This window comes from Crocodylus porosus, unplaced genomic scaffold (genome assembly GCF_001723895.1).
Source record: "Crocodylus porosus isolate Cpor-Errol unplaced genomic scaffold, CroPor_comp1, whole genome shotgun sequence".
Classification (NCBI taxonomy): domain Eukaryota; kingdom Metazoa; phylum Chordata; order Crocodylia; family Crocodylidae; genus Crocodylus; species Crocodylus porosus.
In genome coordinates this window covers 6,482,089-6,506,759 of record NW_017728923.1, presented here as the reverse complement: position 1 = coordinate 6,506,759, position 24,671 = coordinate 6,482,089, and the positions used below count along the sequence as shown (strand labels likewise).

The 24,671-nt window shown below is 46.6% G+C and overlaps 1 protein-coding gene across 8 annotated transcripts in view; it reads right to left on the bottom strand.

Moving 5' to 3' along the window:
• Positions 1-6,746: 6,746 nt before the first annotated feature.
• The window catches only part of LOC109313452 (zinc finger protein 501-like), a 38,533-nt gene continuing 20,608 nt past the window's right edge, over positions 6,747-24,671 (bottom strand). For 2 of the 8 annotated variants that reach the window (XM_019540022.1, XM_019540020.1), the window contains exons 2-3: positions 19,662-19,775; positions 6,747-9,606 (exon numbers count right to left, since the gene is read on the bottom strand). In XM_019540022.1, the coding sequence (XP_019395567.1) occupies positions 8,411-9,606; positions 19,662-19,752 (1,287 nt within the window). In that variant the 5' untranslated portion in view covers positions 19,753-19,775 and the 3' untranslated portion in view covers positions 6,747-8,410. Of the gene's footprint in view, positions 9,607-19,661; positions 19,779-21,399; positions 23,179-24,671 lie in introns of those variants that run through there. The other 6 variants (XM_019540024.1, XM_019540025.1, XM_019540023.1 and 3 more) reach the window with 5 other exon arrangements.

The window sequence follows — 24,671 nt, the reverse complement described above, 5'->3', positions numbered from 1 at the left end:
AGCCTTCCCGATGACACCAGTGCCGCAGTCTTTGGTTCACTGCGTGGATCCTCCTCTCCCTCCTCAGCCCATAGCCCGAGACTGGGAGGATCGACAAAAACACCACCTGAGCTCCCAGATCCTTGTCAACCGGGGGCCCGATCCTGGCGGGGCCAAGCCGGGCTGGAGTTCCAGGAGCCCGGGCAAAATTCCGGCTTCGTCCTGGAATCACTCAGAAATGGCTCTTTGCATGCTTCTTTTTCTTCTGCTGATGTAAAGATTTGTACATTCTGGACAAATATTTGGGAAATGGAATAATCTAATAATATTGTTTTACAAGTTTGTAGTCTCCCTAGAAATTATATGCACAGTTGTGAAGGTCTGCACATAAAATGTGTATATTTATATAGGAAGACAAAGAATTATAATAAAATCATCTGATATATGTAATATGTATTGCATACAAAACCCCCTCTATGTTAAAACCTAGGTGTAAATTCAAGCACTCTACAGTTAGAAAATGGTTGATTCTTAATTTCTTAATTGTGTCTATTTGTGATTCAGTTTCATGTATTTAATGAACAGAAGTTTTGAGGAAAAAATAAGTAACCCTGTCATTAAAGTTTGTATTATAAAGCATAAACAGAGTAAGGTCAAATTAAGATTGCCCATGCTACTTTTATAGATGGCATTTTCTATTATTTGACTTTTGTGTGCCAATGAGAAATGTCTTTCCTCGTAGCCCTAGGAATAGGAACTCTTTCTCCTGATCTATGCAGCTGATCAGGCGAGTTTTGGGAACGGGAAATCTTGTTTAGGGGAGGAGAAATGGGCAAGATGAAGGCTTGTTACATGTTCACTGTTTATTTCTTACAAAGAGCTTTCCGTGTTTTAACACACCATCCTTTCCTTTGCTGAGGGAATATTTCACAGGAAGGAAATACCTCCAGAAGAGTCAGACACATACAAGGAAGTTTTGGAAAAAAACACGTTGGAGCTTTTGGGATCTCCACATACTGGAAGATTTTTGTGTAAGGACAATAATAAGCCAACTGGCCTCTTTCTAACATCACAGATGGATCATGGATTGTTAAATAATAGAATCAGCATGAGCTAGATAGGGTTCTAGTGATAGCAGAGCTGTATTAGCATGGCATGTCACTTGAGCTAATTTTAAGCTAGCACAGGTATTTCTACACAGCAGGACACTGATGCATGTAGCCATTCTCACAGTGATAGGATAAAATGCTTTTGTGAATAATTCCTAAAATAATTGAAAGAGAGGCTGTTCTTTGGGATTTCCATACATGATATAGGTCAGTCTTTCTCAACCTTTTCAGACTAAAGGGACCCCTCATCAGACTCAAGTCAGAAAATGCCACCTCTTAGCTTTCCCTTGTTTTTTGACCACAGCAAAATAATTGAGCAATCTTTCTGCTGCAAAGAACTCCGAAAAACCACAGTGAGTCAGAATGTTTTTGACATCATGGATTCCTACTGTATTTACTTGAATTCAAGATGAGCCCCTCCCCACCCATTTAACATGCAGGGAAAAAAGTCCTTCACATTGGATTTGAGTACAAGGTGGATGGGGGACAGGTGACTGCTGCAGGTATGACTCTGGCCCCAATCAGGGGTTGGAGTTAAAGCCACAGCCACTCCCACCCCCCTGCTGCCTCTTCCCCTTTGCCTGCCACCTCCTGCAGCCTCTGACCCCTCCCCCTTCTCACCACTGCTGCCTACCCTTTGGCTCCAGCTCCAGCAGGTCTCTGACATCACTCAGTCCATTTTTTTTTCCTGGCACAAAATCTGAAATTCTCCACAGGACTCACAAGATGGAAGAACATGAAAGTGGTTGGAGAGCTCAGCTGGGGAAAAAAAAAACAGGTAAAATTTGGCTCCAGACATCTTTGCTTTCCATAACGGGGTTTTCCTGCCCCATTCTACCCTCAGAGGTCAGATGGTTCAACCTGCTGGCTGTTTACTGTACAGGATTTGCTTCCTTTCCCACCATAACCCCAACTTCCCTGGAGCAGGTCAGCCACTGTTCAAACTCTGGAGCTTGCAGGTGTTAGTCTGTATGTGAATACATCCAGCTCCCTGTGTTGGTGTAGAGTGTAATTGAGGGAACACCCCAAAAAAACACCCACAAGCAGCTCTCTCTGCTCAAGGCCAACTAAACAAGTATCTGATGGTCTGAAATTAGGAGCCAAAGAAAATCACAGAATCATAGAAAATTTGGGTTGGAAGGTACCTCAGGACGTCATCTAGTTCAATTCCTTGCTCAAAACAAGACCAGCCCCAACTAGATCATCCCAAACTTTGTTAAGCTGAGTCTTAAAAACCTCCAACAATGGAGATTCCACCACCTCTCTAGGTAACCACCCTCATAGTGAGAAAGTTTTTCCTAATATCCAGCCTAAACCTCTGTCGCTGCAGCTTGAGCCCATTGCTCCTTGTTGTCATCTATCACTGCTGAGTACAATCTAGCTCCATCCTCTTTGGAACCGCCCTTCAGGTCGTTAAAGGCTGCTATCAAAGACCAGCTCAGTCACCTCTTCTGCAGACTAAATAAACCCAGTTCCCTCAGCTTCTCATAAGCCATGTGCCCCAGCCCCTGAACCATATTCATTGCCCTGTGCTGGACTCCAACTTGTCCACATCCTTTCTGTAGTGGCGGGGTCCCAAAACTAAACACAGTACTCCAGATGTGGCCTTACCAGTGCAGAACAGAGCAGAATATTTTCATTGGCTGCCAACTAGATCCGTGGATCTCAATCTTTTTTGTACCAGGACCCATTTGTAAACATTATTGGCCAGTCCTGACCCAGTGCCCCATATTCCCGACCTGCTGCCCCCCAGGTCCCCAGTGTGTGGGGCAGGGGGTGGGTGTGCAGGACAGAGAAGGGTGTGTGGAACATGGAGGGCCCCAGGCAGCTCCTTGGAGGCTGGAACTCTGATAGTCTGCAAGGGTCATGTTTTCCCACAATTTTCTCCTTTAATGGAGAATCCATTTTTAAAGTATATTGATCCATCTTTAAAGTTTGTTTGCGACCCTTTTATATAGCCTTGTGACCCACTTTTGGGTCCTGACCCATGGGTTGAGAAACATTGAACTAGACATTAAGGCACTGATTACTACCCATTGAGCCTGATAATCCAGAGAGCTTTCTATCCACCTTACAGTCCATTCATCCAACCCATACCTCCTTAGCTAGCTTGCAAGAATTCTGTAGGAGATGGCATCAAAAACTTTGCTAAAGTTAAGGTACATCTCGTCCACTGCTTTCCTCACATCCACAGAGCCAGTCATCTCATCACAGAAGGCAATCAGGTTGCTCAGGCATGACTTGCCCTTGGTGAATCCATGCCAACTGTTCTTAACCACACTCTTCTCATCCACATGCTTAGAAGTGAATTCTTTGAGGACCTGCTGCATGATTTTTCCAGGGACTGAGGTAAGGCTGGCTGGTCTGTAGTTCTCTGGATCCTCCTTCTTCCCTTATGGGAAGGGATCAGGGAGAGAGAAGTGGAGAAGCTCCTCTTGTGAGTGTCCCTAACTTCTCAGCAAATTCTGTCCAGGCAATGAGGTACAGCATGGTAATCTGGTGGGAGATCAGGGTCATTTTGGTAAAGTTAGGGTGAAGCAGGTTTTAAAATCAGGCTTCAGCATCAATTATAGAATGACAATGCTGCCAGACTGTTGTTGCTTAGGAACACATACATACTTTATTAGCAGGGATCTGGGTTTTCTGTTCCCCATGGAAAACTGGAGTAAACCATGGATTTTTCCTTTTACCAGAAGCAAATGCGGATTCCTCATTTTACAAGAGAAGACTGTGGATTTTTCCATTTTGCAATGAACTCCCTGCAGGTTGCCAGAGTTCCAGCCTGCAGGGAGCTGTGGGGGAGCAGGAGGAAGGCAGAGATACAGGGGGTGCCACGTGCCTGGGCATGCATGTGGCCCCAGGCAGCCTGCAGAGCAGCTCCAGCAGGTAAGTGGGAGAGAGGGAGTTGGGCATGGCTGAGGCTGAGGCTGCTGCCCAGCTGGGTGGGGCATGGGGCCTGGGCCCATAATGCATGGCTGCAGGGCTCCAGTAGGAAGCAAGATTGAGCTGTGGGTGAGTCATCCGGGGGAGAGGGAGAGCTGGCTCCCTGCTGCTGCACACACTCCCAGGGGCAGGGGGGACCTGCACCCCCCAGATCTGTACCTGGGGCAGGTGCAGGCTGTGGGCTGTCACCCTGCTTCACTGCCCACTGCCCTCAGCCATGCCAGGTCATGTCCTCTGGCCTCTGGAGCCCAGAGTACATTGTAGCGGGCCAGTAGGGGGCGCTCCTGCATTGAGCCACCCACCTCACTGCACCCAACCACCGTCCAGGCTCCCAGTGCCTCCCTAGGGGCGCCTCGCATCTGGCTGAACCCCTTCCTGGAGCACACTCGCTAGCCTGAGAGTAACATAAGCTGCCACCACCCCGAGAAGGGACTCTCTCGGCCCCATGTCCTCATGGAAACACAGGCCTAATAATCCTATGGGTACTCAACCTAGTACAGGCGCTTGGGGCACTTCCCCAAATTGGGGCCAAAAAGGAAAGTCTCCCTTAGTCTGCAGACCTAAGGGGCCTCTTAGGCATAATTTAGACCCACCCCCCAATAAGTCTCCTACACGGGTCACAAAGGAGAACTTTATTGATTACAGGGGGTAGGGTAAACTAGGGTACAAGATAGAGCAAGCTCATAGAAATCCCATCGAGCAAAACAGTCTGGCTGAGGTAGCCTTTTGATCACGCATCTGAGTTACTGCCAGCTAGATATCTAACCAGATCTCAAGCAGCTTACTCATAAGCATCATCCAGAGGCTGGTGGAGATTCCCTCTGAAGGCAGGCCATTCCTAGCTCATGAGTTATGGGGGAGAGAGCCAGTTTCAGGTGGTAAAACTCCTCTCTAAGTCCGAGTCCCCCCGCATGGCTGCTGCCCCCTCCTCCTGGGCAGTCTTAACTTATACAGCCCGTGACCTCGTTCACCTGGCCCAGTGGAGGCCAGCTCCGGTTGGCTGTCGGCAAACAATTTGAAATACATCACTAGTTGCTGGGCAGACCATAGCCCACCAGGTAGATGCCCCTCATCCAGGTAGCTGATACCAGTCACGTAGGCAGAGGGAGCAGGTTTCCCCCCTCCCTCAGGAATGCATTCAGCTCAGGTTACCTAAAGAGACAGGGTAAAGGTGTGTCTCCTCTGCTGGGCCCATCCTAATCAAATTGTCACAGCACAGAGATTTTGGGGAGAAACAAAGGTGGCTTCCTGCCACATACGTGACCTGGCGTGGCTGGGAACAGTGGGTCTGCATGGGGATCTCCTCACCACCACTCCTGCCTCCCCTCCTGCTGCCCTGGTGATGTACCTGCAGTGCTTTGAGGGGTGCAGCCCCATGCTGCTGCCCTCACTGCAGCCCTGCATGCAGGAGGTGTGTCACTGGAGTGGGGTGGGGGGCAGGGGGAGAACAGTGGTGAGGAGTTCCCTGCATGGCTCTGCTGCTGCCTGCCATACCAGGTTGTTCCCGCCAGGCTCCAGAGGCCCCAGGGGAGGGAAGCAGGGTGGCAGATAACAGCAGAGCTGTGCGGAGAAGCTGCTAGCCACTGTTCCCTGCTACCCTGCTGAAGCACTATAGTGGATTTACTATACATACAGAAGCTGGTGCCTTCCACTTATCCTACAGATATAAACGTCCCTGGCCATAGTCCTAACAGTTTGGACTAGACCAAGTTCCTGGGAGTCCACAATATTGGCAGTACAGGCCCCAGAGGCCCCAGGAATCTGTAACGGTGCCTGATCCCTGAGCCCAGCTTTTGTCCCCCTCCTGGCTCCATCCCCACTCCAGGCCCTGAGATCTTAATATTAATCTTGCTCTAATGTACCTTAGGTATAATGTGCTGTTTTCTGGTTTGGGGATGGTATGTTAAATCTGAGTTCTACTGTATATTCATTCATGCATCCAGGACCTGAGATATCATAGAATCATAGAAAATTAGGGTTGGAAGGGACCTTGGGAGGTCACCTAGTCCAACCCCCTGCGTAAAATAGAACCGTCCCCAAGTAGATCATCCCAGCCAAGGCTTTGTCTAGCTGGGTCTTAAAAACGTCCAACCTCTCTGAGTAACCAGAGACAGGCTCCAGGAGCAATGAGAGACGTGCTGGTGAGAGCCCACTCTGCCCCTGCTCGCCCCACTGACCCCCAGCACAGCCAGAGGTAAGTGGGGTCTGTGGTGGGAGGGAGTTAACCCCAGGTAGCGGGAGGAGGCAGCTGAGTGGGCCGAGGATGGTCTCGCCCCGCCTTGGCCCTACTTAGCCCAGCCCCCCAGGGAAAATGTAGTGAAGGGGAGAGGGTACTTACCAGTCCCTCGCTGGTGGGGCAGGGTCCCCTAAATCCTGGGTAGGGTCCTAACCTGGGAATAGCATAACCCCAATGGCAGGCCCACTGCGGATGTGTGCAGTTTAAAAGGGCACACCAAAGTAAAAAAAAACCAGACAGGCTCTGGGAGTGGCAAGAGATGCACGGGTGAAAGTTTCTTTTATTCCCTAAGCTTGTTATCCTTGCAGAAGGAAAAATTAGGTTAGCTTATCTGTAGTTGGCAAACCCACAGCATTTATCACCTTATTTCAACCTAGTCCTAGGCACTTACAACGCATTTATTAAATGCACCAGCTTTTTGTCAGGTCCAGCCACAGAAACATCTATGTTTATTTATTTGGCTTCTTCCTCCCTCTTTCCCCAAAATAAACAGCATTTTTGTACTTTCCAAATGGGATACCTCGCCATTACTCAAAATGCTCAACGTAATGGCAAAAGGTTCTTGTGCTGCATCAACAGATTCTTCAATCCTTTGTCAAATGCAGAACGAGTGTATGTAGCCCTTAGAATCCAAAATCCTTCAAGCGAGAGGATTCCTGAGTTCTGTCCCAGCACTTATATTGACGTGTATGGCCATTTTGTTTTACTGGCTCAATTTTGTCATATGTTAATAGGGAATAACTCTTTCCTACCTCAGAGAGTGCTGGGAAGAGTAACTGTTAAGTATCTGGAGACTACTGGGGATGGGAGTCACTAGAGGAGGTATACAACTTCAGGTCCCATTATCACAAATATATGCAGTTCAGCTCAGTACACAAGAAAGGTCTGGAGCAACTGGCCCACTGTAATCAGCTTCCAGGCCAGTAATGGTTGAAGGAAGTGATACAGTGGGTGCGTCTTCTTGAGATGTTTACTGCAGAGCTGCCTAATTAGCTCCACAATAAAGTCTCAAGAGCTACAGACGCGGCCCTATGAGGCTACAGGAAACTAACTCCATCACGGATTAGTACTTGTAAATACAAGTGTTGTCATGCAGTAGTGTCTTTTGTATGCAGTAGCACATGTTGATACAGCTGGCAGGGGCATGAGGATGCTTCAGTGCATGACTGCTTGCCCTCTGCAGCTCTTGAGCTCACATGTACTCCTCATTTCTGATGTTCATAAGCTTTGGTGAATGGGGTGGATATGGAGAAGCAAGGTGATTTTTACTGTGTATTGCTAATCACTAGGGGAATCTAACGACATACTGTTTGGCAATAAGGCATCTCTCAGATACATGGAGGAGACTGGATGTCTTAAGCATGCTTTGATCAAGAATTTTGAAAAATAATAAAGGTAGTGTTTTATGGAAGGGAATAAAACTCTGATTGAAAAATAAAAAAGAAACACAAGTGCACCCTGTGGAAAAAAGAGAAAAACCCACAAAACCTATAACATCAAGAAAAATCCTAGTTAATAACAACAAGAGGAAAAGCTAAATTCTGAGCAAGGGCTGCATAAACAGATTTGTGTAGAACACAATGTACAAAATTCTTGTGGTTTCTGTGCACTACCTTGACATATGAATTGAATACTCCCATCCTTCTGTAAACATGGTTCCCATTATTACTATTGCCGAACTTTACAGATAAGGGTACCAAGCCACTGAGTTGAAGGGAGCAGTCTGAGAATGAAATCTACTTTACTTAAAAGATGTTCCCATTAACTCCTATTACATACTGTCTGAAATCCAGAGTGTGGACAGAGGAATAGAACAATTTCAAATTTCCTCTTAAGTGTTTTTATTAATGCTGTCTTAAAATGTCTCCCCCCTTTTCACAGTATCTGTTCTTCCTCAATCTCCAATTTATCCATTCCCCCAGGAACTCCTGATTCTTGTCAGGCTTCCATCACATTTCTTTGCACACCCCAGATAGCTCAAATGACCTTTTCTCTGCATCTGACTCAACCCTCTATGCTCTGTTCTCAACAAGACACTTTTCATTCTCCATGAATAGAGCAGATCTAGTGGGAGAAACACCCCTGTCTTGTAGCCCTGGGCAAATTCTATGGGAGGATATCAGACTGGCAGGGTTCCCTGTGCTCAGGATTTCCCTCCCTGATGGATTCTCTGGTGCCGAATGAGAGCAGAGCTCACAGTGAACCCTTTCCCACAGTCAGCACATGCGTAGGGTCTCTCCCCCGTGTGGACTCTGCGGTGCTGTATGAGGTGTGCACTTTGCCGGAAGCTCTCCCCACATTCGGTGCATGCATAGGGTCTCTCCCCCGTGTGGACCCTCTGGTGCCGGAGAAGAGCTGAGCGCCAGAGGAAGTTCTTCCCGCAGGCCATGCACCCATAGGGCCTCTCACCAGTGTGGAAGCGCCGATGCTGGATGAGGTGGGAACTCACAGTAAAGCTCTTCCCACATTCAGCACATCCATAGGGTCTCTCCCCTCTGTGGAAGCGTCGATGCTGGATGAGGGCGGAGCTCACGGTGAAGCTCTTCCCACACTGGGTGCACTCATAGGGCTTCTCGCCCGTGTGCACTCTCTGGTGCTTCATGAGCTCTGAGCTCTGACTGAAGCTCTTCCCACAGTCTGAGCACTCATATGGTTTCTCTCCTGTGTGGATCCGCTGATGTCGAATGAGGGCTGAGCTCACACTGAAGCTCTTCCCACAGTTGTTACATTTGTAGGGTTTCTCTCCTGTGTGGATCCTCTGGTGCTGAATTAGCTGCGAGTTCCCTGTGAAGCTCTTCCCACAGTCACTGCATTTATAGGGCTTCTCACCTGTGTGGATGATCTGGTGCTGAATGAGCTTGGAGCTCATGCTGAACTTCTTCCCACAGTCAGTGCATGCAAATGGTCTCTCCCCCGTGTGGATTCTCTCGTGCTGGATGAGGTGCGAGCGTTGCCGGAAGCTCCCTCCGCACACAGCACACCCAAAAGGCTTTTCCCCTGTGTGGATTCTCTGGTGCTGTACAAGGTTGGAGCTCACCCTGAAGCTTTTCCCGCAGTCATTGCATATTGTCGGCCCTCCTGCTGTAAAACTTCTCTGTTGCACCATGTCTGGAAGTTTCCTAAACTGTCTTTCACATGCAATTCCTTTGCCTTGACTCTGTCCTGGAGGAGATCTCTGAAGCCTTTCTGACCGGCGCCTATGACCACAGCTTTGGCTCTTCTCAGGGCTCTGGTAACTACCATCTTGGGATGTGTCTGATACTGTGTCATACACTTCCATTGACTTGGGGTCATCCTGGTGGGGATTCTCCTCATTCTCACTAAGAATCCCACCACCTGCTGCAATAAAATGAGAATTCTGACATCAGTCACTGGAGGGAACTCAAAAAGACATCATCTGACCATCATATTTCTGTATTACTATATACTACATTCTCTTTTGACAGGTAACCCCCAAGTGCTTGAGACTGAGGTTGCTCTTGAGTTTTTGCTCTCCAGAGTATTTTATAGTTGCCTCTAAAGGATGAGCCTAGAGTGGCCTCACCAGTACACTTTTAGCACTGGAGTGTGCCTGCAGGCTTGGGGGGTGGGATAGACTGCGGGATATGGCTGCTCTGGTGGAGATAACCCCTAAGGTGCCAGAAATGATAGGGTAACTCAGGCCCACCCTATAGAAGATTTTCAATAAACAAGGGACCAGAAATATTCAGGCAACAATATTTTTTATGAATTAAAAAAATCAGGGTATTCTGTTCAAGGGTGCTCTGCCAGAGGATTGTTTTATTTAAAGATATTCAATAAAAAACCAAAGGTGACCATATTTCTTCTGATCATAATTATTTAATTTGATTCGTCTTACAGCAACCACTAGAAGCCACAATGAAGAATTAGAGTCTATTCCTTGACACTTTTGGCTAAGGCAATAGCCATCAGGAAGGCAGACTCCTTCAGAGGGGGCTTCCTGACTGTGGGTTGTATGAGTAAATTTCTTGTTTTAGGAATCCATAAAAAAGTATGGTAGAAAAATACTGAATGAGACTAAGCAAGAAGGTGGGCATGCCAAGAAAATGGAGAATCCAGAAAGTCTTTACTGTAGGATATAGCAGGATTTGGAGGACAGGACCTTCCAAAGTGTTGAAGCTGGATTTCAAAGGGGGTTCTCTCTCCCACAGAGAATATTTTCCATTTTGGGTTGCAAGCTTCCTTTGTAGAACACTTACTTCTCTACCTGTGTGGAATAATCTCTACCACTAGATTATAGCTAGCCAACATCCATATCATCAGATAGCACTTTCAGGTCTGGATGGAGTATTTGCATACTTTTCTAAGATATTCTCTCTCTTATATCTAGAAGTAATGTTGGTGGCTGAGCCAAAAGTTCAAGATAATCTCTGAACAGGAGCAGTTTATCATAGTTGCATCCTCTCTAATCTTATATACCACTCTGGTTAGCAAAGAAATCAAAGTAAATACATGAAAACTTAGATTCCAAGAGAAAAGGAATGTGACCTGCATAAACTCATGCCTATCCTATCACAGAAGAAAGGCCACTTTGGGCAGAACCCTATTTCACCTTGCATACCCAAATGGCACTTACCCAGCCACATAACTGCTGGCTCGGCACTTAGGTAGCTTGTAATCCTATTCCATGTGCAATGTGGATGCACAAGCATCCACACAACTGTTATGCATGCTCATTAGCAGGGATCCGGGTTTCCTCTGATAAAAAAAATCACAAATTCTCTGATAAAAACCTGCAAAATCTCTGATAAAACCCCCAAAACCTGCGACTAAAATGAAACGCCACTATATATACAGGTATCAATTGAACACAATGTTTAATTGATATATTTACAGTTTTAAAGCAATTTGAAGCCTACCATGCGCCCTAATCGCTATAATAAAATAAATTCTAAATACATATAAATTTTGATATTTGATTTTGGGTTTTTTATCATGGAAAATCAGAGCTATCCCTGCCCTTACCTCACCAGAATGCAGGTCCAGGCCCCCCACTTCCCACCCACAGGCCCCCAGCAGGGGTACCAGTGCCCCCAAGATGTATGTGCAGGGGTGGGTGTGGGCTGCCAACTGAGAGCTTAGGCTCTCCGCCCTCCCCTGGGGCCTCCATGGCCCAGCGGCTGGGACCCAGCACAGCAGGACAGGGTGAGGCCAGGCAAGGAAGCTCCTTGTCACTGTGAGTCCTACACCACCCTGGCGATGTGCCCTCCATCTGCGCTGCTGCCCCTGCTGCTGCCAGGTGGTGCTTTGGCAGGGCAGCATGGGGCTCACAGCAGCGGCACCAAGCTTGGAACTGCCCTGGTCTGCTCTGCCATGCCAGGTCCCAGCCGCTGGGCCGCACAAGCCCCAGCGGAGGGCAGCAGGGTGGGGAGCCCAACGCTGCAGTGAGCAGTCCACACCCACCTCCACTCCCGCCCCGTACAAAGATCTGGGGGGCACATGTCCCCCCTGGGAGTATGCATAGCGGCAGGGAGCCAGCCCCAACACCCCTGACCCCCAAGATGAGTTGACCACGGCTCCATCTTACTCCCCACTGGGCCACTGTGGCACATATTCCAGGCCTGGGCCTCAAGCCCCATGTACAGTCCCAGCTGGTCAGCAGCCCCTGCCCCAGCCCTGCCCAACTCCCTCCCTTCCTTTGTATGGGGGCCTCAGTTCCCCCAGCCTACCTCACATCAGACTTAGCTGTGGGAGCTGCTCTCCAGGCTGCCTCGTGGCCATGTGCATATCTGTGCACATGGTGCCTCCTGCCTGACTACCCTCCTCCCGTTCCTCACAGGCTGAACTCTGCCAGCCTGCAGAGAGCTCTTTGCAGAAGCTCAAAATCCACATTTCTCTGTTAAAATAAAATATCCATGTTTTTCTTGGGTAAAAGGGGGAATCCATATTTTGCTCTGTTTCCCCATGGGAAATGGAAAACCCAGATTCCTGTTCATTAGACTGTGACCTGGCCAGGCAGGTATGCAGCACTGTACATGCATCCCTGAAATCACAGGGGTAAAAAAACATGAATAGAAGATAGCAGAGAGAGAAGAACAACAAATGTCCCATGTTTTAGCCCATTAAGGAAATAAAGTTGATCAGGTATTCAGGTAAGGCTGACCAATCTGCAATTCTCTGAGGCCTCCTTGTTCTTCTTTTTGAATATGAATGTGATATTCACTCATTTTTTTCAATATTCTGGGGTGTAACAGGTTCATGCTCCAGAGGTGGCTGCGACACCCCCGGTAGCCATGAAGTTCCTGTCCTGGCTCTAACTCTTCAGGTACCCTATTATCGCCTGGTCTCTCCTGCCGCACCTTTGATGTTAAACTTTATTAGGAGGGAAGCTGCCTGAGGGTCTTAGAGCACATTTGGTGTTGTTCCTGTTTTGGGCTTTGGCCTTCTCAGCTTTTGCCCTTTTCCTTTCACTGAGTGAACTGAACTTTAGGGTTCCCAGCTTTGTCTTCTCCCTTCTTAGGTGCTGGCAGCCTTCAGCCTCAGTCCCTGCCCTTTTAGGGCTTTGGGCCTTCCAGTTTGACTTCAGTCCTATCCATCCCGGGCTCTGGGCGCCCTGGTCCTTTGTTGAGTTCATAAAAACAAGGGGCCATTCTGCTTCTCTGTAACAGGGTAAGGCAGGGGTGGGCAATTATTCTGGCTGAAAGGCTGCTTAATGAGTTTTGTTGAGCTGTTGAGGCCTGCAGAGGTAGGTCGTCCCTTTCACAGGTGCCTGCACTCCGTTGATCATCATCTTGGGGCCAGAGGTCCCGCCCCTGACCTTTGCCACTGGAAATCCCTCCCCTTGTCCCCGGAAGTATTCCTTTTGGGAAGGGGGTTTGCCATCTTGGAACGAGAAAAAAAGAACCCCAATTATATACTAAAAATCAAATATCTACAATAACATATTTTAATTTTCTTTAAAAAATATTTTTGTCCTGATTTCTGTGTGTTTGCATCATGTATATAGAGGTGATTGCACAATAGCTCAAACTGAAGTCTTACTCTTGTACACTGTGGGGGAGGGGTGTGGGGGCTGAGGATGGGTTTGTGAAGGCTGTGGGTGTGTGAGCATGTGGGGTGTGGGGGTATATGTGGGGGTGGGTATGGGGGGTATCAGTGTTGTAGGCCCCCTCCTACAAGTATGCCCCTCACACTGTACACAGCCCCTGCAGCCAGCAGCAGGCAGAACCCCGCCAGTAGCACATGGTCCTGGCATGCCCCAGGACTGCGCATGGCCTGGCCACCAGCTCCATCATGCAGGGCTCACAAGCCCAAGCACTATTCTGCTGGTCGCAATGAAGCCAGCAGTGCAGATCATGGGGCTCAACTGAGGTGGCAGGGACAGGGGCAGAGCCAGCCTGGCTCCATAGCACAGAGCTCAATGACCTGCACACTGGCTCTACCATGCAGGGCTCCCTCCAGAGGCACGCAGCTTGGGTGGAGAACCTTGGAACTACATGTGAGCCCTGTGCAATGGAGTCAGGTGGACCCTACTCCCGCTGACCTGCCCCGGCTCCCTGCTGGCCCCTTAGGGAAGCACCATGGGCCCCGTGCCCCACCCAGGTGCTGCTTTGCTTTCAACTGCCACCACTATCCCCTCACTGCCACTGTCACTCCCCACCCACCACTTTCTCCACCCTCATCCGCCACCACCCTCCCTGTACTAATACTCCCCCCGGTCCTCCACCGCCACTTTCCCCTGTGCCGCCCATCGCTGCCACTGCCATCATTTCCCCTGCCAACCACTGATTCCCTACCTGTGGGGCCAAAGTCAGGGCTTTCTGGCCGGTAAGAGTGGGGGTGCAGTGTATTCTGCCTGCACGGGAGTGAGTAGGGCTCAGCCCCATGTGAGTACAGCAGGGGCAACCTGGGGCCAGGCCGCATACAGTGAATTGGTAGGCACCCACCTGCTGGCTGGATGAAATCTCCTGGTGGGCTGGATCTGGCCCATGGGCTGTATTTTGCCCATCCCTAGGGTAAGGACTCCCTGTTACATGGGGCCTCACCTGATCTCCATGATCTCAGAGCTCACTCTGCAGTTATGTTAACCAATGTCTTCAGTACTCTAGAATGACTCTCCTGATGATTTGAAAATATCCACCTGGTAAAGGTAAAATTCAAATCTGTTTTTTTCCCTACCCTAAGCCAGTGATTCTTAAACTTGGGATTCCATGAGATCCTTTTAAATGTGCTGTAAGATTCTATGCAATATTAGCACTGTTAGGTGTACAAATACCTACTGTTGGCAAAGGCCTGGCACAATCATCACATGTGTGTGTTGGAAGCCAAAGCACAATAAGAGTTGCAGCTAACAAGGGATGTGAAAGGTAACAAGAATGGTGTCTTACAAGTATGTTGGTAGCAAGAGGAGGATCAGAGAAAGTGTGGGTCCCTTACTGAATGGAGGAGGCAACTTTGTGAGAGAGGATGCAAAAAGGACTGAAGTGTTCAATGCCTTTTTTGCCTCAGTCCTCACAAGCAATATCAGCTCCTGGGCAGCATAATTTAGGGAGGAGGTGAGCAGCCAACAGTGGTGAAAGAACAAGTTAGGGACTATTTAGAAAAGCTGGACATACACAAGTCCATAGGGTGGTATGGGTTGCAACCAAGGGTGCTGAGGGTGTTGGCTGATGAGACTGCAGAGCTGTTGGCCATCATCTTTGAAAACTCATGGCGATCAGAAGAGGTCCGAGATAACTGGAAAAGGGTAAATATAGTGCCCATATTTAAGAAAAGGAAAAAGAAGGATCCAGGGAACTACAGACCAGTCAGCCTCATCTCAGTGCCTGGAAAAATCATGGAGGAGATCCTTATGGAATCCATTTCTAGGCACTTGGAGGAAAAGAAGGTGATGATTAGGAACAGTCAGCATGGATTCACCAAAGACAAGTCATGCCTGACCAACTAGATTGCCATCTATGATGAGGTGACTGGCTCTGTGGATGCAGGGAGACCAGTGGATGTGGTGTACCTTGATTTTAGCAAGGCTTCTGATATAGTCTCCCACAACATTCTTGCAGGCAAACTAAGGCAGTATGGGTTGGCTGGATGAATGGACTGTAAGGTAGACAGAAAATTGGCTGTATCATCAGGCTCAGAGGGTAGTAGTCAATGGTTTAATGTCTAGTTGGCAGCTGGTATCAAGTGGATTGCCCCAGGGGTTGGTCCTGTGGCCAGTTTTGTTCAACATTTTCATCAATGACCTGGAGGATTGATGAGAACCACTTCAACGTAGTGATCCCTGGTAACGTCTCGGATGTACAAGAGCTTCCAAACTGACAAAAACACCGAAGTGCACAAAGATAAACAGGCACTGTTTTTGTCATATGAAAGAAGGATCAATGACCTGGAAGATGGAATGAGTGCATCCTCAGCAAGTTTACAGATGACACCAAGCTGGGGGGAGCCGCAGATACACTGGAAGGTAGGGCTAAGATTCAGAGTGACCTTGAGAAACTGGAGGTTTGGAGCAAAAGAAATCTCATGAGGTCCAATAAGGATGAAGTGCAAAGTCCTGCACTTAGGACGGAACAATCCCATGTACCAGTACAGGCTGGGGGCTGGCTGGTTGGGCAGCAGCTCTGCGAAAAGGACCTGGGGGTTACAGTGGACAATAAGCTGAATATGAGCCAGCAGTATGCCCTTGCTGCCAAGAAGGCTAACAGCATACAGCACTAACAGTGGGCTGCTTTGGTAGAAGTGCTGCCAGCAGATCAAGGGAAGCGATTATTCCCCTCTGTTCAGCACTGATGGGGCCACATCTGGAGTACTGTGCCCAGTTTTGGGATGCCCACTACAGAAAGGATACGGACAAACTGGGTGTCTACACATCACCATATGGCAACACTGCTACGGTGCTGTACTTTAGTACTTCCTTTTGGAAGTACTAAAGCATGGTGCATGATTAGATTTTGCTGTTATATGGCTGTAGTGGTGTGTTATACCAGGGAATGTGCCACTATAGTACTATAGCTGCCAATCATATGTAGACCCACATGATTGCTGTTGCTGTAGTGTGCCATATGGCAACATATTGCATCACTACATCACTGTAGGGTGATATGTAGATGCACGCACTGGAGAGTCCAGCAGAGGGCAACACAAATGGTTAGGGGACTGGGGCACATGACTTATGAGGAGAGGTTGAGGGAAATGGGCTTATTTAGTCTAGAGAAGAGAAGACTGAGGAGGGATTTGATAGCACAGCAGCCTTCAACTACCTGAAGGGGGGTTCCAAAGAGCATGGAGCTGGACTGTTCTCAGTGGTAGCAGATGACAGAACAAGGAGTAATGGTCTCCAGTTGCAGCAAGAGAAGTTTAGGTAGGAAAAACTTTCTCACTAGCAGGGTAGTAAAACACTGGAACAGGTTACCCAGAGGGGTTGTGGAATCTCCATCCTTAGAGGTTTTTAAGACCCGGCTCGACAAACCCTTGGCTGGGATGATCTAGTTGGGGTTGGGCCTACTTTCATCAGGTGGCTGGACTAGATGACCTCCTGAGATCCCTTCCAACCCTAATTTTCTATGACTCTATGATAAGGTTTATTCATTTTTCTTTCCTTTTATGCCCTCGCTAGCAGTATCTCAGTTTGTGACTTGACCTCCTGATTTTTCCCCTACATGCTTGTACTATAGTCTTATTCTCATCCTTAGTAATGCATCTCAAACCATTGAAGAGATTATTGTTTAGCCAAGCCAGTGTCTTGCTGTGCTTCTTATGATTTTGGTGTAAGATGTAGGTGAAATCTGGCTACAAACAACACATAGCTTCAGGATGATGTGATCTAGTAGTATGAAGCAGGCTAGTTTAGTTGATGGAATTTCTCTGAGATTGGAGATCACTGCCTTGATGAACTAGTTTCCAGAAGATAAGCTTTTGCTGATTTTCAGTCATGAGGGCTCCTGTGGACTACTATGCTGACTATGAGGGGTGATTAAGGACAGAAGCTGTATGATGTGGCAACTTCCCTTGATGAGTCAGTTGTTTAGATACAGGTACGTGTGCATACTCTGAATCCTTAAGTGTGCAACTTTCACCACAGGCATATTGTGAAAACTCAGGAAAGCAGAGACCCACTCACAGAACCTTGTACTTACAATGACTGTGCCACGCTGAGTCATGGGTTTTCCTCTAGGATGGAGGAACAGCATTACAACCCAATGTTAAACTTATAAAGAACTTGTTCAAAAAGGGGGGTGATGGAGCCTAGTGATACCACGTGATGTTGTACATGTATATGTGCAATCTTCCCTTTTTGATTTGAGATCACTAAGACTAGAAACCTCTTTTCCTGAAAATATGAGACAAATCCTTTTTGGCTGCTCTGTGTAATAGGGATGACACTGCCTTTATTCACTTTATATTAAAAGGATCCTTGAAGGAGGAAAAAGGAAAGGGGAGGGACACAGACTAGAACGATATGCGGCACTCATAGGAGATGGCTTTAATTATGTATTTGTATGTAATTCTTCCATTCCAAGGCTGGCAGAACAGGGAAAGGTGGCATCCAAACAGCATGGAAATTAGTTGCACCTTTCTATGTAGTAGCAAGAGGATTTTTAGTTCAGAGGGGAGGGTGATATCTTTTACTGGGACAACTTTATGGTTAAGAGAGATTCTGGACAAGCTTTTGGGCACAAAGAACTAACCTGAAGATATGCCCAGCAACTTGTCTGAAATCTCTCCAAACCATGCAGTTGTTCCAAAAAAAAAAAAAAAAAAAGATATCACTGCCGCTTGAATATTTTCCTGAACTATCCTAGCTAAAACATAACTCCTTCCTTTCCCTATGGCCTTCGAACAAGGTATTTAGCAGTATTCATGGATTGCTTTGGAATCTGAACACTGCAAGTGGTTCTGCTACAGCCTTGAACTTGTGACTTCTAGACTATCAGCCAGGCGCCTGCATTACCCCATTCCCCAATATCACTCCAATGCTACCAGAAGAGGATCTTAATTAGACTTGAATTCTGGAGCAAAATGACTGAGTGCAAAAGTGCTTTATTTTTAGGAATCAAGATTTCTTGCTGGGGATGTTGCTGAAGGGTTGTTGCTAGCTGCAATAAGAACTTCTCCATCAACCCTAGCTTTCATACTTAAAGAGATTCTGTCCTGATAATGTGGTATTAATATTTGGAATCCTTCAAGGAATGCAAGAAACACAGAAAGATGAATTGAAGGAACAGTCATTCCTGGAAGTGTTGGAAAAAGAGCCCTAATGTGCTCAAGGGTTACTATTAAAAATATGGCTGATTGGGCAAAGTAGAGAAAACGAAGTGCTTATTTTTAGAGGATTTGCACTAGTATTGGTACTGTTTAAATATCAGTGGTGATGCTATTCACTAGTGACCTTGGAGATGAGAACAGGTACCAGGCAGACAGCACTGTTTTGTTAGCTTCTGCTGCCTGAGAATGCCTATTAGCATTTGGCTACTAGGAGAATTCAGGTGTTTGGTTCTTCTGAGGCCTCTTAGATGTTTCCCTTTAGGGGTGTAGGTCTGTGCCAAGAGTCTTTACTGGTACTTGAAACTCACTAGCTATGCTATGGTGTGGAGGAAGCAGTATCAGTCTTTGACTAAGAAGCCCCCAGTGGTGCTGGGCTTGGTTTAACAAGCTTTGGATTGTCAATCAAGAAAGACCAAGTCAGATATCTTGTCAATACTGGTGGTTAGGGTTGAGTCGGATTCATAAACACCACACCTCCCCCCCACCTGATGTGATTTCAAGGGTACAAGCCTGTTTTTAGAGCCAGATGTATACTCTTCTGGGTCGAATGTGGCCTTCCTGGCTTTTTCAAGAGAAACAGCTTCAGACAAGTATTCCTCAACAGATTAGTTCCTGGTGAAGTCTGGCAGAATGAACATTCATCAGGTATTGTGCAAGCAACAACTCTGGCCACTGGTGAGTTTACAACACGATCAACATGGCTTAAAGCCTATGGATTTTGATCCACCTTTCAAGATGGATCAATGCTCTAGAAAAAATATGAAAAAAAGTCTTTTCTAATATTAAGAACATAATGGATAAGTCTTGGGTAAAAAATTTTTTTGACAAACTATACAGAGTTAAGAGATACAAAATAGTGCAGGGGAGAAGCCCAATATGTATATTTTTTTTTTTACAAGAAGGATAGTTGTGACCATTCTACCTCTTACACCATTAGGTGCAGGGGAAAAGAACATGCAGGATGCACATATGATCCCACAGGTCAATGCTAGTTAAAGATTCTGAACCCAGCTCCATGAGCTATGAACACACACACCTTGAGTGGGATACACATTTGCAAAAACTTGAAGAGGACGTGCTAATTATAATAGTGTTTACATCCAAACAAGACAAAATGGTGACGGCTCACAATGAGGCTGCAGGAATTCTACATTTCATTCATTCCTCACCTGTTCTCATGCCATTCAGAATCTCTTTTTCCTCATAGCCCTGGACACGGAGAACCCATGGCTCTTTCTTTTGTTCCATGCGAGAGATCATGTCTGGTTTAGTAACGGGAAATCCTGCTTAGGACAGAAATGGACAAGATCAGGGTTGTCACATCTTGACTGACTGCTCACTACAAAGAGCTCTCCAAATTTTTAACATCCAGCCAGTGTCTCTACAGGAGAGGTCATGAAAGGGAAATAGCTCTTGATAAAGTCAGTTGAAAACTGGGACTTAAGAAGAACACAATAAGCAGCTCCTTGTACTATTTCTACTCAGCAAAGAGATTATGGCTCATTACAGAGCAAAAACAGGGAAGAAAACCATGATCCCATGTGTGCAAGTGAGCACAATTTTACGTTACACTTCTCTCCACACCAGAAACTCTGGATGGGGGAAGATTAACACCTGTGAGCAGGTTCTGAATTTCTTTCCCAAAGAAGGAGACAGTCTTTCCTATACAATTTCTTTAGAGCTATGGAAACCCCTGACTAGAGCACAGACCTGTTGGAGCAGAGCTGTAGCTGAAACAGGACTGTTCAGGGCTAATAGTCTGCTCCCACTCAACTGTCTTGCACAGTTGCCTATGCTTCATTAAAGAATTGCTAACCAAAGTGCTTGAATATCATTTGATGAAAAATCATAATTTAAAACTTAAATTTCTAATCTCTTTGTTTTCAGCTTTTAGAAGTTGTTTTTAATCTTTTTGCCACAAACTGTAAGAGCTAGAACACTGCTATTGTTCATACAAGCTAAGATTCTTCTATAATCACAGGGCCTCAGAAGCTGAAACTATAAGGAAATTACCAAATATTGCAAGAGGGATGGCCACACTGTTCTATTTTCTCTCTTTCCTCCCTGAATTTATTGCTTCCTTATCCTTTTCAGTAGTTCTCTCCATCAGGCCTTCTGCACTCATTTAATTTGCCTGACCTAGGGAGATCGGTGAGCTGCGGTGATATATGGATGTTGTTCTGAAGCTTGTCAGGATGCTAAGCTTAACTGGGTTTTTGGTGTATACGTGAAGGGTGACTGTGCCCGAAAGCTTGCTAAGAACTTTTTTCTAGCTATGCAGTTGGTCTAATGAAAGATATCACATCTACTCAAAGAAGCTTAACTGGGGAGATTCACGAGGAGTTGCAGCTCATTATAAAACCAATGGCTCTTTCTTTTGGTACAGAAATCCTAATGAAGTTGGAAACTATACTTTACTTAGACATAACACCTTCCGTGACAACTAAATGCATCAGGATGTCTCTAGAATCCTCACTCCACTCCAGGATCTGAGCAAATCTCTATGAAAGAAAAGAATTAACAGAAGCTACAGTTTGGAATAGGACAGGTTCCTGCCAACCTCCTTGAGAGCATCACTTCCCCACACAGTAACTAGGAAGATACAGGGCACTTTCTTCATCTCCCTTAAACTAATCTTCCCAGCAGCGATGCTCCTGCAGGTCTGCATAGCACATATCTGGGAGCTTGTCTCTTTTAGCCTGTCTTTCCGTCGCTGTCCCTCCCCCATCTCCTCTAGCTGGTAACTTGGTTATTGTTCCACTTCCGGGGGCATCAGCTCTCCCACAGTTGCATCAGCTCGTGTGTGTCAGAACAGCCAGCAGATCAGGGACTTGCAGACAACAAGGAGTAGAAACATGGGAGATTGGGGTCTTTTCATAGTTATGTTTCCCGAGTTCTCTCAATTACCTGGAGTCTCCGGCTCAGGAGTTAGCATGTGCAGAGTCCAGGGCTTCCCTAAGTTGCTAGTTACAGTCTGAGACAATCCCCACCTTGGCTGGTAACAAAAGGATCTTTAAATAAGGTCCCTCCCTGGCAGATCCCTAGCAGAAGGGAGACAGAGGAGAGCAGCCGTCCAGCCCTGGCTTCTGGGGAAAGCAGAGAGCAGCAGTAGCCCTGGTCATGTGACAGTGCTAACCAATCACAGAGACATTTTCTTGCAACAAGAACTGTCATGTGACTGGGGTAACAAATCACAGAGGGAGGCTTTCTCCTAGCCCTGAACAAGGACCTGTCACTTGATCTGGTGACCAGTCACAGGTGTCTTTTCTTCAGTGGAAACATATTTTTCAGGAAGGTCAGGATGTTCCTGTGGATTCTTGTTTGAAATCTCTGGGTTTATCTTGGGAAGGTGGAGGTGTATGTATATATAATTTCTCTTATATAAATATAAGAAAATGAGGTTTTTGTCCTAGGTTAGTAAAAGCAGACTTTGAAGATCGGGAAAAGGCAAGAATTACTATAGTCATTGACACAATTAAAACTTGACAGTAAATGAGGAAAATACAATGTCCATGTCTTGCAGTGTTAACATTTATAAATCAAAGAATAAGTTTTCCACTCAAAAAATGTAAGATGTTTTACAGTAGGGTTGTCCAACTCATTTGGTTTGGTAGGCGGGATTAGAAGCTTCTTGTGGGTCGCACAACTCAACTCTTGCAGCTGGGCAAGATGGAGCAGCATTAACCCCAATATACTGGCTGCACCTCCATCGCTTGCTCTGCCCCCAAAAGGCACCCCCAACCCTCGGCCCAGCCATTCTTTGACAGGGTGAACAGTGGCGGTGCTAAAAACCCTGCCCCCCTCCAGTGCTGTCCCTGCCAACACAGAGGCTCTGACAGCTGCATGATTTAACACTGCTACCACTTGCTCACTGCAGAATTTCCAGGCTCTGCAGGCTATCATTTAATCCAGTGGTTCTGAACCTTGGGTCTAAAAGAGGCACCCCACTTTAAACTCAACGCACCCCTCAGAAACTGACAGCTCTTAGTTTTCACTCATTTCTTGACTACAGAAAAATACTAGAACAATTCTTTTGTTGCAAATAACTCAGAAAGATCACAACCAGTCAGAATGTATTTAACACCAGGAATTCTTTGGGTTTATCTTATGAATCAAACTTGCACACGCAGCAGTGCTAACACTGCACGGCACCCCTGAAAGGATCTACAGGCACCCCAGGGTACTGCAGCACCCTGGCTGAGTGTCACTGATTTAATTAATGGGCTGCATGTAGCCCACAAGCTGCCTGTTTTAGAGAGATCTTTCAGTTAACAGCAACTTAATCTTTTCCCCATTTCTCTCTATAAACTTCTATCAGCTCAGCCTAGAAAAGCCCAGCACTTGTGGGGGTCACTCCATACAGACATGTATCGAGATTCCTGTACTGTTGTAGACTGTAACATAGAGCAAGTGTGTGCGTGCACATGCTGTATCATTGCCTTGGAGACATTTTTTGAGAAGTTTCAAGTGGAAGAGGTTCTCATAATATTGGCTTCAGGGAGAGTGCTGCTTGTGTGCATCTCTGGGACAAGTTCATGGAGTACTGAAGAGACAGAAATTGTGAGGTTAGGGGCTCTCCAGATGTTTAACACAGGATTGGGTGCTGTTCCTGTTAGCACAAACTCAGAACTGTTCAGTCCTAGAGAGACAAGAGGAACATGCATAACAGGATGCACAGTTTTGAGATCAGGCATCAGATCCCAAACATGGCCTTTCAACTTGCCAGCATATGTGGAGCCCAGGATTGCAATGCTGGGTTCCACCTGTACCAGCAAGTTGAAAGCACATGGTTTGCAAGTGCCAGCAATGGGGATTTGATGTGGACAGCCCTGCATGCCCATTGATTCTTCTTATCAGCACCTGTAGAGCTCTGCACCAACTTTGAATATGCCTACGGTACTTATATATAAAGGTGTATTCCTCCTCCTTCCTGAGTCTCTCCACCAGTATAAGCAAGACTTTGCATTGTGTTGTTGCAGGTAGACAGACAGACATTGAGGTCCCTGGCAGATATTTGCATTTATGGCACAACTGATGTGTGAATTGTGCCATAAACTGCCACATGCTCAGCTAATTTATGGCACTATAAAACGACAAACCAGCCACAAAGATGTTTCACATATAAAGCAGAATATCCTTGTGGCTGGCTTGTAAAGCACCTTAAACTGAATATGTGGTGTGCCTCCATTTACATGCCAACAATCAGCTGACTGTCAGCAGGGAGGGGGCTGCCACCAGGTTTCAGGCTTGGAACTGGCCCTGTAGGCACATTCAAATCTGGTGCAGGGCTCTACAAGCGCACCTCTATAAGGTGAGGGGAGTCAAAGGATATGCAGGGCTTCCCCCACTGACCACCCCCCACCCCACCCAGCACTTGAAAACTGTGTGGGGCTTTCAATTTGCCGGTGAAGGAGGAGCTCAGGACTGTGCTAGCAATTTGAAAGGGCACAACTAGGATCTGATACTTGATCCCAAAATTCACACATCCTGCTATGCAGGTGTGTCTCGTATTTCTAGGGCCAAACAGTTCTGAGTTTGTGGTAACAGGAAGCAGCACTAGTTTCTGTTTCATATCAGGAAAGCCTCTAACTTCACAATCTCTCTGCCTAATTACCCCATGAATCCTGCCTGACTGGCACTAATTCTTAGGCAGAACAGAAGCTGATCCTCCTGTGCATATGAGGGGTGATCAAAAAGTTCTAAGACTTAGCCTTTATTTTAAAGAATAGTATACAAACAACATTTTTATGAGCTGTCCCCTTCAAAGTAATCTCCCCCAAATGATATGCACTTGTCCCAACGTTCCTTCCACTATCGGAAGCAATGCTGGAAGTCTTCAGCTGTGAATTTTTTGAGTTCCGCTTTCACATTCTTATGGATGGTTGGCATGTCATCAAATCTCCTTCCTTTCAACTTCATTTTGATTTTCGGGAACAGAAAAAAAATCACATGGGGCAAGGCAGGTGAATACGGAGGGTGTGGTATCACAGAAATGTTTTTTTCAGCCAAAAATTCTTGCATGGATACAGCAGTGTGTGAAGGAGCGTTGTCATAGTGCAGAAACCATCGACCATTTTCACACAGCTCGCAGTAGTTTCTTCTAACTTTATCCCTCAATTGAATCAAAACATCTTTATAAAAGGCCTGACTGATTGTTTGACCACTCGGTACAAATTCCT